Source organism: Eptatretus burgeri, chromosome 7, assembly GCF_056783735.1.
Source record: "Eptatretus burgeri isolate ZD-2024b chromosome 7, Ebu_testis_v1, whole genome shotgun sequence".
Classification (NCBI taxonomy): Eukaryota; Metazoa; Chordata; class Myxini; order Myxiniformes; family Myxinidae; genus Eptatretus; species Eptatretus burgeri.
Genome location: NC_140967.1, coordinates 34,118,738 through 34,131,861, shown reverse-complemented (window position 1 = coordinate 34,131,861; position 13,124 = coordinate 34,118,738). Strand labels below are relative to the sequence as shown.

The 13,124-nt window shown below is 43.2% G+C and overlaps 1 protein-coding gene across 1 annotated transcript in view; it reads right to left on the bottom strand.

The window, feature by feature from the left end:
- Positions 1 to 1,364: 1,364 nt before the first annotated feature.
- The window catches only part of LOC147023001 (calpain-5-like), a 53,952-nt gene continuing 42,192 nt past the window's right edge, over positions 1,365 to 13,124 (bottom strand). The window contains exon 13 of the mRNA XM_085888010.1: positions 1,365 to 4,012. Coding sequence (XP_085744136.1) covers positions 3,842 to 4,012 — 171 coding nt within the window. The 3' untranslated portion in view covers positions 1,365 to 3,841. The remainder of the gene's footprint in view (positions 4,013 to 13,124) is intronic.

The window sequence follows — 13,124 nt, the reverse complement described above, 5'->3', positions numbered from 1 at the left end:
GAAGGGGGAGAATGGAATGGAAATGTGACATCAGGAAAGGGTGGGGTCGGTCTGGGTGGGGTGAGATGAGTGTTGAGAAGGAGAGGAAAAGATAGAATGCAGACTAAGAAGTGGACAAAGAGGGAGGGGTTCGAGTCACTGCAGTCACATCTGGAATCAATCAGTTTGTGCGAGAGTTGAAGAGGAAACAGGAAATGGAGGGGAGGGGGCGATGGAGCAAACGGGGTAGAGTTTAGACAGGTAGAGGAATGGGGGAAATGATGACAGATTGAACGAGGAGGTTTAAAACGTGGGAGAGGCGGATGACTAGTTTGGGCGTGGGGGGTGAGTTGAAGAAGACAATATACAGTGGATTATTTGTGGAAATTAATTAATTCCGAATCGACCACAGATTTTCGTGTAAAGCGTCTTCAACATTGGAGAATTTAATGTTCTTGTGTGTGCGGTTTTTTTTTTTTTTCTTTTCCCAAAGCCAACCCAATGAACGTTGAGTCTTTTTCATGGCTTTGTACAACCTCGTTAGACATTCCGCCAGTCCCATCCAACCAACTGGCCTGAGGCCTCACTCATGGGTGTTAAAAAGATCTTTCATGGTCAGACCACTGCAGGCCAGTGCTTTGGAACAATCTCAAGACTTGTGGGTTTGCAGAAACATCCAAACCGCTTAGCAACTGACTTGGCATTAGTGTAAATCTGCTCCATTAAACTAGACTGGACTCCAACACTGTGGGTGGCGTAGAAATGGTGAGACTGGGATGTGGTCAAGCTGAAAAGGAAAAAAAAATCTGGGGTTGTTCAGTGGTTTGATTGAAATCTTATGTAAATGTTGCTAAATGTCTGAACACCCACGGGGTTATCCTGAAATTGGACATTTGTTTTGCATAACGGAATTCAAATTATTTGAAATATTTACTCATGATTCTGCGACGTCATTTGTCCACCACAATCGTAAAGTTGGTGCAATCTGCACTTTTTCTCTCCTTGTACACAAGTATAGTTGAAAATCGGATTATTTTGACTTAAGTAAACCATCACGAAGATTGATCTCTAAAGCTGTAGCAAAAATTAACATGTGAGTGCACCACAGCAATGATGGGCCAAATGGTCTCATTTACTTGCTTGAGATGTGTTTCTTGATTTTTCAGCCGAACACACACACACACACACATATATACATACGTACATACATACAGAGAATTGCCTTGCGGGGATTGCACCCCCCAGCACATATGGAAAATTTGGTGCAGATTGGTCAAGAGATGTGGAATTGTACATAAATCTAGGAAAAGGCTTCACAATATATATAGCAGTGTGACAATGATGACATCATTTTCCTATGCTTCCGAAATCCAGTGCAGACAATGTTAGCCTTACAAAAGAAATCCCACTTTTATTTGTCCACACAATACTATTTCCATTTATTCCTTTTCCACTTAAAGCAAAAGCACATAAACCAAGTTTCCTTATAACCACAATAATTACTCAAAACAACCATTCATCCTCACCAATCAGATCGTGGACCCTCTTTCTGATCAGCGTCAGGATGCTTCGGATGGTTCGTTTATGAACATATTGACGATTCACATTTGATGTTATTTTAAATTCATGTATTGACTTTATAGATTTGCAATTCATGCATAAGCTCTAATCTATAAATATGTGATGCTCGTTATAAAACTCATAATATAGATAATGGTTATGTGACTTGCAGGACTGTAATGTGAAGGCCAAATATACAGTTTAAGTAGAGCCCATCATATGCATTCTTTAAATGAAAGAAGGTAACGATAAAAAAAAGAGCAGGAGGAAAGGAAGGAGGTTTATGAAAAAAGGGAGGAACAAATCATGGAATGTTGGCACGTTCTTGCTGAAGAAACAGGCAAAAGCTGGCTCATGGAAGTTTATGGCTCCCAGGAGGGCAAGAAAAGGGGGGGGGGGGGTATACAGTCTGGAAAAAAAAAAGAGCAAGGCTCCAGAATTTTTTTAAATAGTGATCTCAGGCTCATTGAAGAAGATAGACATTAATCACTTGTATGTCAAAGATACTTAGACATCAGTGGATGCTCAGACATGAATTCCAAGGACATAAGTAGACAATGGACAAATCAACCCACACATATTGGCTTTAGCTGGCAGGATGGCATCGAAGTATGTGCACTCGCCTCTGAACTAGATGTCTAGCCTGAGTGCAGATCTTGGCCAAGTTATAAACAACCACCTTGTATCGCAGGCAGGACGAGGCATCAATGTGTGTGACGTGGTGGACATTAAAGATCTCTTGGTGTCCTCCACAAAGAGTAGACGAGCTGTCGCCGACACCATAGCCAAATTCCTGTCCTGACTGGCTGCTGGAAAGGTAATGGCAAACCACCCAGCATAACCCTTGCCCAAGAACTGCTTCGGCAGTACCGACGCTGTGGAGAATGGTACATTGATGGTGATAGGAGATTTGAGCCTAAGATTTCAGATTCATGAGCTATGTGCCCTGATGCAGAGAATGTGGAACAAATTTAAACAAAGAGTAAAATTTGATTCCTTTATGGGAGAAAAAAAAACACATTCCTATTTGTTTCCTTCACGAGTCCACACCCAAAGAGAAACTGCCAAAGGATTGGGAATGGATCGAGTCCGACATCCTCAGTACGGCAAAAATAAAATCGCTGTTATTATAGCACGTCGCTGCTGTATTGTGAAACGGCATGCTCAAAGGTTCATGAGTTCCAATGGGCAGCCGGCCAGCCTCGTGTCACATTGTACCTGGACATCCTGGCAGTGTATCATCATGTCGCTCAGGTCTTTACCACCTTCCCTCCAGGATACTGAAAACAGGAGAGATCAGAGTGTTCCACAAGTAGTCAAACCATGTAAAACACAAGTTGGAATAGATTAATAATTATTCAAGAACCTCCAGGGTTTTCTTTCCGAAGCCAGTCCCGAGTTGTCCCACGTCCCATGTCATTTTGAAGTCTCAAAACCTGGAATCGCTCAAGTCAACGCTTGGCCTTTTCCATGAACAATTTTGAGAGGAATTCCACTGTGATTGACATTGCATTTAAAAGTTCGAGGTTTGAAGTTGGATTTTCAACCTTTGTCTCCTGTAACCATTGTGTGAATATCGATTATTAATTTCGAAATTGATTTAAGGCTTGGTCAAGACAAGGATAGCAGCTTGGGATGGTTGAGAGTTCAGCGAGCGGTTAGTTTCTACTTCCATTCTGTTTTGATGGAAAATTTAAATGAGTAAAATGGATATTCAGGAGTGCAGGATAAAACGATGTCTGAGGTCAAACGTTTGTGGAAAAACAACCTCAAGTCATACAATCTCATCGCTTCAGCGTGGGTTTTAAGAAATTTGGAAAAGCACGTTCCCATCAATAATACGGGGAGTTTGATGTGTTTCGCTTTTTACTTGTTTGTTCAAATATACTCATTCCTTCCGGTGTTCTGCCTGAAGGAAGGTGCAGTGCTGCCTCGGCAGATTCTCGGCAAGGATTAAACCGGGTGGTTTGCCATTGCCTTCCAAGCGTTGTGTGTCTATGCTCTATCCTTTAAAATGCTGAACGTCAAGCAAGGAAGCAGCACGTACCATTTTTAAAGTCTTTAGTGTGACTCTGCAGGGGTTCAAACCACCCATCTCCCAGACTCAGAGTGGACACTCTAACCATTATAGATACTGTATGTATTTACATGCATAAATGATCTTAAGGAGGCTATTTTCACAGGACATTAAAAATATCTCGTCACATTAAAAGATGCTCATGATACAGGAAGTGTGCATGATGGTGCCCTTCTTGCTCAAGTGCACGTGCAGCCAACAGGTGAACCAGAAATGCAAGATCTCTCAGATGTCGGTGAGTTCAGTCCTTGTGTGAACCCACAGGTGCACTTTTCCGGCATCCCTGCCCTCCTTGCTCCGCAACTGAAGTATGATGAACGATTTCTCTTCTGTAACATCTGCAGGAACTTCCACGCGACCCAAAGTATCTGACTGGATGAGGCCATGATCCAATACCTGTCCACAACACGCACATGTTCAAGCACACCTGGAAACAAATGTGGCAAAAAACAGACTTGGACAGGTAAAATACGAGTAACATTTTAGAAAGCCTTTACGTATATTTGTGAACAGATGAGTATAACTGATGGGAGTGACAGTGGAAGTGTGTCAAATCCTCCCAACATAAACCCACTTGAGTCATTAAATTGCATCCTCAATCCATCAGCTGGCTGGATTGTTTCGGTTGCTTACCTTGAGGTCTGAATTTCACCAATAAGTCAGTCAGTGAGAAATATCCAATGTCAGGATAGCCTAAAGGTTTGCATATTCGCCTCTGAGCTGTTGAGCTTGGGTTCGAATCTTGACCCAGCTATTAACTGTTACCCAAGTGTTTTGCAGGAAGGGCAATCCATCAGTGTGTGTTGTCCATCGGATGGACGTCAAACCAAGGGAGTCCCATTTGCTGTCATTAGTTGGTGGACGTTAAAGATCCCACGGTGTTATTCCTGAAAATAATGTGAGTTATCGCTGGCATCCTGAACAAACTGCATACTCCTGTCATCTTCAGTCGAGTCCCTCGAGTTGGAGGGGCAACCCCTCCAATATTTGTTCTAGCATAGAAACGCTTCTCGACTCGTCGTGATGCACCCTGGAACTCTGCACAGATACTGTATGTACCTCTAATTATGATTAACAGTATATATCGGCAGAGCAGGATTTTAAGACCAGGGCCTTCTGAGTCTGATGGCAAGAAGTGATTCAAAGGCCATAGGTGAATTTTTTTTTTCCCATTAAAGTTATTTGCTGGCCTTTCACGTCCACACTGTTCTGTTGCACTTTCACTTATTGTTTCTTGGGTACGGATGTAGATTACATTTAGTGGAAGTAATGGGGCTGGCAGGATAGCCTCGAGGTACTCACACTCACATCTGAGCTGTCTAGCCTAGGTTTGAATCTCAGCCCAACTATAAACTTCTATTCCCAGGCTTTCGCAGGCAGGGTAATTCAAAAATGTTTGTGCCATCCCTTGGATGGATGTTATACTGAGCGTCTCGTCCACTGGCATTAGTTGGTGGACATTAAAGTTCTTTGAAAATAATAGGTGAGCTATCGCCGACACCCTGGCCAAATTACAAATTCCTGCTCTAACCTAAAAGAGGACACACTACATCAGTGGCACTGTCACGCTCCTGTGAGAACTGATGCTAACTCACAGCCACGTACTGCATACGAACGACGACATCGAGTGGAAGTAACGATTTGACTTCCATCGTCATTTATTACTAATATTGTTTGGAAGTGCAAATCACCAACATGCCTAGTTCTCTATTTTCCTCTCTGTGGTGAAATTTGAGAGAAAAATAGTACATTTTGTTACATTAATTGAAGAGTGATGGGGTCAAAACTATTTTAACCGAACAGAACGTAATTAAAACTAGATTAACCAACTATCCCTCAATAAAGCGTCAGAGTACTGAGTTTTTAACCACATTCTCAAGGTTTTCTATTTTGTTTTCACATACTCAGAACAAACTTTGCCTCTTATTTAGGCCAGGTTCAACAGGAAATTTAGAGCTCATAAGTCAAAAGATCTGAACATTACAAAGCAAAGATGGTGAGTACCTTATCATATACAATAATGAGTACCTTATCATACACAATAATGAGTACCTTATCATACACAATAATGAGTATCCTATCATACACAATACTGAGTACCTTATCATACACAATAATAACTAGAACTGCACTCAAGAAAGCGCATACCTCTGCCAGGCTGAACAGTTTACATTTTGTATCCCACTGAAACGCCGGACCTGGATCTGGACTTGCAAAATCTAATCGGCTTGATCTTGTCACCAACCCAAATCATTCACCAAATTTCATCCGAATCCACCCACAACTTTTTGAAATATCATGCTATACATTGTCAGGGATCCGGGGTTCAAGGCTTGCCATGAAGGGAAGCACTTGGGTCCCTCCCGAACGCCTGGTCCTGAGGCCGCCTGACACTGATAACTCCATGCACTGGCAGGTTGCTAAGCAACCACGAACGCCGATTGGCACGGCCAATCAGGGCAGGGTTACACTACTTCGCATGATACCTCACCTATGGACGGCCGGCTAATTGGGGTCAGTGCCCTCAGCGCACACTCGGATTACTGCCGAGCATGACAGTGAGTGTGCGCTGGCTGACAAAACAAATTATTGGGGTAGAACATCCCGTCTAACCTTACTTGTGCACTCCATCGGACAAATAAAGGAAAAGACACCGAGACAGATTAGAAATAGCAACAAACAATTATTTATTCCAAACACACAAGCAACCAATCATTTAAAAGCAAAACGGTACATAACAGCAGATTTAACCATAACACGTATTCTTCTTCAATCTTACTTAAACAAAACACTTGGCCATCATTCACTCAGGGGCAAAGAATAAAACAAGAAGGACTTGAAAATAAAACAAAAGTAATGAATGGAGAAAAAGAAAGCAGCCTTTCCTTCTCTCCCTCACCTCACACAAACATACAGGAAGCGGAGGAAAATGTATGGGGAAGGAGGTCAGTGGTGATGTGAAGTGATGGGACACACAGCCATGTCCCTGAGGTGCCCATATCCAGTTAGCGAGTCCTCCTCTGGCGTCCCAGATATACGAGCTTGATGTGAGACTCGCCCTACTCTGCCTCAAATCCTTCCTCCTCAGGACCCCGTCGATGAGGTTCTGCCGTTCACCCTCCTCATCCTTCGTGGCTGACAGGATCGAGAGGGCAGGATGACGCTCGTGGAGGGAGTGTTCTTTTTTCCACAGAAACTCGACACCAACTGCTTGTGAAACTTTCCTTTCTTTACCCTCACACGTTTTTGTTCCCCCCTCACGAGCCTTCTCAGTTTTCTGCTCATGTGAGCTTGTCCCATTTGTTTCTCCTTTCTGCTTCCCTCAGCCTTCTGTGTCTGCCTTTTGCTTCTTCCCTTTCTGCTTTTGGAGCCGTCTGCTCAGGAGCGCTCTTTATCCATGCTCGTGCGAGCCCATACCGTGTGCTTCTCCTCCTTTCTGCCTCTCCTTCACATCAACTTTCTTCCTCTTTCTACTTTCTGAGCCATCTGCTCAGGAGCGCTTTTTCATCCCTGGTCTCACGAGCCCGTACCATGTGCTTCTCTTCCTTTCTGCTTCTTCTTCACATCAGCTTTCTTCCCCTCTTCCCACAAGCCTTCTCCCCCTCCCATTTGTCCGCAGCCGATGGGGGCGGGTGCAGGACGTCACTTGTGGAAATTGCCACACTGTTCTGAGGGAAATTTCAGCACTGCCTAGATTTGAATCTCTTCCATGCTGTTAAACCGCCTCATTGAACGCTGTTTAACCGCCCCACCATCTACACGCCCAAAGCCGTGATGAGAGCCCCCAAACCTCCTCCTTCGCACGGAAATGCCCACTCGCACTGTTTTGCACTGTATCACGCCTGTGAGAAGCACCGCACTTCAAAGGCCATGACGCGCACCAAGCGCCACAAACATGCATGTGAGACATGACACGAACATGCATGCGAGAGCATCTGATGGGTTACCAAGCAATGCACGGGTGGAGGGAACACGGAAAGGAACTCCGCATGTACGAGGATGACCGAATAGCCACGGCATTGAAGGTAAGACCAATGGGGTGAAGGAGGGACTGTTGAAAGGATGTTTGACGGAGGGGAGATTAATTATTGGTGGACCGTTGAAACGGGCCGATGGGGTAAAGAAGGGAATATTGAAAGTAACAGAGGGGGAGGGGGGAAACATTACACTGGAAAAATACAGCCCAGCCAATGCATGCCCACCAAACAGCCCTTTGACAAGGGACCAAGGACTATCTATACAAAGACTAATGAAATAACTGATTCTCAGGTCATCTATGTGTTCACGTATGCTCTCCCCCTGGGGTAAGTTTTCCAAAACCATAACAATATCATTTTTCACCCTACCTCTCATTGGCAAAAAATCACTCAAAAAAAAATGAAAAAAAACTCTCGTATCCAGATTTGGATCTTCATCAAAAAATAATCAATTTGTCCTCGTCATACACCCATATTGTCCACCAAGTTCCGTCCGAATCCATCCATAACTTTTTGAGATATCATGTCATGTATATGTTTGAGCCTCACCACTAAATGGTGAAGAATCACTGAAAAAAATATTGGATCTGAATCCGGATCCAGATCTTCATCAAAATATAATCATTTCTTCCTTCTCAAACACCCAACCTGTCTGCCAAATTTTATCCGAATCCGTCAACTTTTTGAGATATCCTGTTCACAGAGGAACAAACAAACAAGAAGACAACATCGTGCAGAGCACGACCAAAATCCATAAAACAAATTTGACCTCAAAAATAATTGGTGGTTGAATTCAATGACCAAATATGCAACTCTTCAAATTTCAAGTGAATCGGATGAAAATTGACAATTTTAGAAATTGGGCCTATATTGACCTATGTGAACCTCCAAAATAATTGGTGGTTGAATTCAGTGACCCAAAAATATATCCTCAAAAAAACCTCAAAAACAATCGGCTTCTTCCTTTTGACAAACTCTACCATGTGGTGAAGTTTCATGAAGATCGGTTAAAATCGTGACCTGTCGGCAACAAACAAACAGACAGACAGACAGACAGACAGATAGACAAAATAACAAAATCAACAAACCAATATACTTGGAAAATCTTCAATTTTGCAAGTAATAAGAAAGACGTCATGCAGAGCATAATACTTGTGAAAACCCCAAGACAAATTTGACCTTACAAATAATTGGTGGTTTCATTCAATGACCTGATATGCAAATCCTGTTCAAATTTCAAGTCAATCGGATGAAAATTGAGGATTGTAGAAACTTCACCTAAGTTGTTGACCTTTGGCCTATGTTATCCTTTCGGCCTATGTTGACCTAAAAAAAATAATTAATTGGCGGTTCATTTCAATGACCAAATATGTAAATCCTGTTCAAATTTCAAGTCAATCAGATGAAAATTGACAATTTTAGAAATTTTGCCTATGTTGACCGTTTGATCTCAAAAGTAATGCGTGGTTGAATTCTGCGATCTGATATGCAAATCCTCTTCAAATTTCAAGTCAATCGGATGAAAATGGATGATTTTAGAAATTGGACAAAGTTGTCGACCTTTGGCCGATTTTGATCTTTTGACCTCAAAAACAATAGGCTTCTTCTTGATGATGACCAACTCTACCATTTCGTGAATATCGGCTACAAAATTGTGACCTCTAGGTGAGTGACATACAGACAATATAAAAAGACAAAAATCACAGACCAGACCAACCAATATACTGTTCGCAAGTAACAAACAGACAGTCAGGGATGAAAACACAACATCCGCCCACCTTCGGTGACGGAGGATAATAATACAAGTTTCCTTTCCAAGGAACTTCAACATTGTAGGAGGCTATCAGGCCCACCGCACCTATGCAATAGTTGCTTGTCCTTGATCTATCCTTTTTAAATTCTGAGCATCAAACAAAGAAGTAGCACGTACCATTTTAAAATCTTTTGTTTGACGAGGCTGGAGTTTTAACCACCAACCTCCCAGATCAGTGGCCACTCCAACCATTACGCCACCAAGTTTGGTGTATAAGTCCAAGCAATAATATTATGATACATGATAATAAGATACTGAGACCATTCGACTGAACATTAATGTTTTTCGACTACTTTGCCAAATGCATACGAAACAAACTTTCACGCCAGCTCTGATGGGTTCCTTTCATTGCTGGCAAAGTAACAATGCCAAGCAATGCTTGAGATGAAAGACAGACACTTGCTGGGACTCAGAAACAGCAGAGCTCCTGGTAGAATTTTTTTCCAAGTTCCAACAGATTTTTGCATCAGACTCAAGGAATAATATTTCACAAGATGGAATGATAAGGCAGCGGTGATAGACGTCTCCACAGCAGGTGAAATTAGTATGAAAAAAAGTACCGAAACACAAGTCAAACGATAGGTCGAGCACAAGTCAAAACGATGACAAAAATGTTACAGTCTTTCACCACAATTTTGTTTTCACTCAAATTTCACCTGCTGTGGAGACGTCTATCACCGCTGCCTTATCATTCCATCTTGTGAAATATTATACACCACTCCTTCCCAATGCCATATCCAGAGGATGCATGATGTCATCACCAGGCACCGAAGGAACGGAGCACTCATTTTTTACTCTGTTACATGTGAAAATCAAAGATTTATCAAGTATATTGGTTGGTTGCATGTGTTATTGTGTGTGTTGGGTCACCGAAATAGGTGACCCTTATTGTTGGTAATTCTGTCTGTTTGTTTGGATGTTTGTTTGGATGTTTGTCATCAGCATAATTGGTAGTAAACGTGGGCGGATTTTGGCCAAACTCGGGTGGTAGGTACATCTTACGACCTAGTGCTTTGGAAATTGATGGTTGCTAGGGACGCTTTGGTTCCCGAGCAACCACCGAAAAAAAACTTCAAAATCGGTACCGTTCACGCGAAATCAATTCCGAAAACCATTATCCCACGTAAGGTTATGAAATTTGGCACGAATGATCTACAGGTGATGCTCTATCAAATATATTCCGGTTTTTGTGATATATGGAATACTTAACCCGCAGCGCCCCTTACAATTAGGGTATGCGCGAAAATTGGCGAAAATTGAAGGCCCCCGAGCGACCAGGTGAGTGCATCGATACGAATGAAACTTTGCAGGTTCATGGTACTCAATGAGTACTACAACTTTGCCTCAGGACATATTGACCGATTTTGCTTAGGTCAGGGGTCAAAGGTCAATTAGTGCAAAAATCTATAATATGCAAGACCTGGAGGTGCCTTCACGCCAAATGCTACTCCTCCTCGGGTTATGGTCGGATTGTCATGAAAATTCACACTAATCGTCTTGAATACATTGTGCACAAACGATCAAGCCAGATTTTCGATTTAGATCTTTGTTCACGCACAGCACCCCCTCGAATTTTGGGGATTTCCGATTTCAAACCGCATTTTCGGTACTTTTCACTCAAATGGATACCAAGTAGTTATCTGGAGTAGGATACAGATGGAACTGCATGAGATTTGACATGCATAATCTTAAGGTGATTCCCTATCCGCTATATGACATCCATTTTGCTCTATATCTTATAGTTTCCATGCTCGGCGACCCATCGCCGCCTACCGGCTTGTCTGTCTGTTTGTTTGTATGTTTATCACCTGCAGGTCACAATTTTAAACCAATCTTCACGAAACTTCACCACATGATAGAATTCCTCACAATGAAGAAGACTATTGGTTTTGAGGTCAAAAGGTCAACAAAGGCCAAAGGTCAACAACTTTGGTAGTATTTCTAAAATCCTCAATTTTCATCCAATTGACTTGAAATTTGAAGAGGATTTATATTTCAGGTCACTGACTTCAACGAGCCAATTATTTTTGAGGTCAAAATGGACCAAAAGGTCAACAACGAAGGTGTTGTTTAAAAAAAAAAATTGGAATGAATTGTCGAGACTGGTATGAGAGCTAACACACAATGCACAACAAGGGGGGCAGGAGACAAGAGGGGCAGGAGAGGGAAGGACAAAACAGTGGGGCACAGAGGCATTAGGAGATCTGTGGAAGGGTGAGGAATGAGGCAGGGAATATGAGGTATGCAAGAAGGACACCACAGGACTTTCAGGAAGGAAGGCAGGGAAAGCACGGAATTTGAAGGAAGTGGGTTTGGGCTGGATTAACGGGGGTAGAAAAGATCGAGGTTTTGGATGGGGGATGATAAGAGGTGGTGGTGAACAGCTGTTTTGAAGACCTGCAGGGAAGAATGGGATTGAAGAGTGTGGGAGTTTATTCCAAAGGCGGGAAAAAAAAGAGGAATGAAAGAGTGAAGGTGAGCAGCGATTCGTGATTTTGGTAGTTTTACCAGAAGGGGGTTGCTGGCGGACCTTGAATGCCTTGCGGAAATATGGGGGGGAGACAGAAAAGGGGAGGGCAAGACTGGAGAGGAGATGGTAGACGAGAGAAAGACCACCGACCTGCCTGCGGTGAGAGAGTGAGAGGCTCAAAGACTCAGCCTCATCGCGGGAGATACCAATAATCCGGAATGCCTTGGTTTCCACAGCATGAAGCCGAGAAAGATGAGAGGCAGGAGCACCAGCCCAGAGGGGAGAACAGTACTCCATCACGCTGTGGACGAATGCTTTGTATGTGGTGAGGAACTCAGGTGGGCCGAGGAAGGACTTTGCATGACGATGCCCAGTCGGCGATTGGCTTTGGAGGCCAGGTTGGAAATGTGGCTTTTCCAGGAAAGATCATGGCAGATCGTGAGACCCAGAAGCTTGAATGAAAGGACTTCTTCCAGAGGGTTGTTGAGAAAATAGATTGGGGGCGGGGGAGGGGCATTTCCAAACAGTCCTTTCAGGGAGACAAAGTCAGAGTGTGAGATTTGTCAGGATTGAAAGACATGTTCCACGTGTTGGACCAGTTTGTGATTTTATCCAGAACTGCAGAGAGTGAAGAAGCTGCTGCTTGCCAGTCTGAGGGATGACAGATGGTACGGCAGAGGGTGGAGTCATCAGCAGAGATAAAAAGAATTTTCCAGAGAGTCAGAGAGATCATTGATGAAAACCAGAAAAAGAACAGGGCCCAGAACGCAACCTTGAGGAACTCCAGCCTTGACAGGAAGAGGGGATGAGAAAACTCCATTTAGGGCCACACGTTGACTGCGAGAGGAGAGGAAGCCTGCAAGCCATGAGTGGAGATGGCCTTGGATACCATGGGAAGAGAGTTTGGTGAGCAGGGCAGGGTGCCAGACTGTGTCAAAAGCACGCGATATGTCTCGGATATGGCTCTGATTTCATGTCTGGCATTGAGTACCTCCATCCATTTTTGGGAGAGCAGAAGCAGCATATCCAGGGTAGAGTGACCTGGTCTGAAACCAAATTGATGATCGGAAATTAAGCCATTGGAGAAGAGGAAGGATTTAATGTCTGAAACAATGATGGATTCCATAACCATGCTGATGATTGGGAGAAGGCTGATTGGTCTGTAGTTGCAGAGATCTGTTTTTGCACCTTATTTATGCAGGGCAGTAATGTTTGCTGATTTAAAGGCCCGGTCACACCTTGACGTTT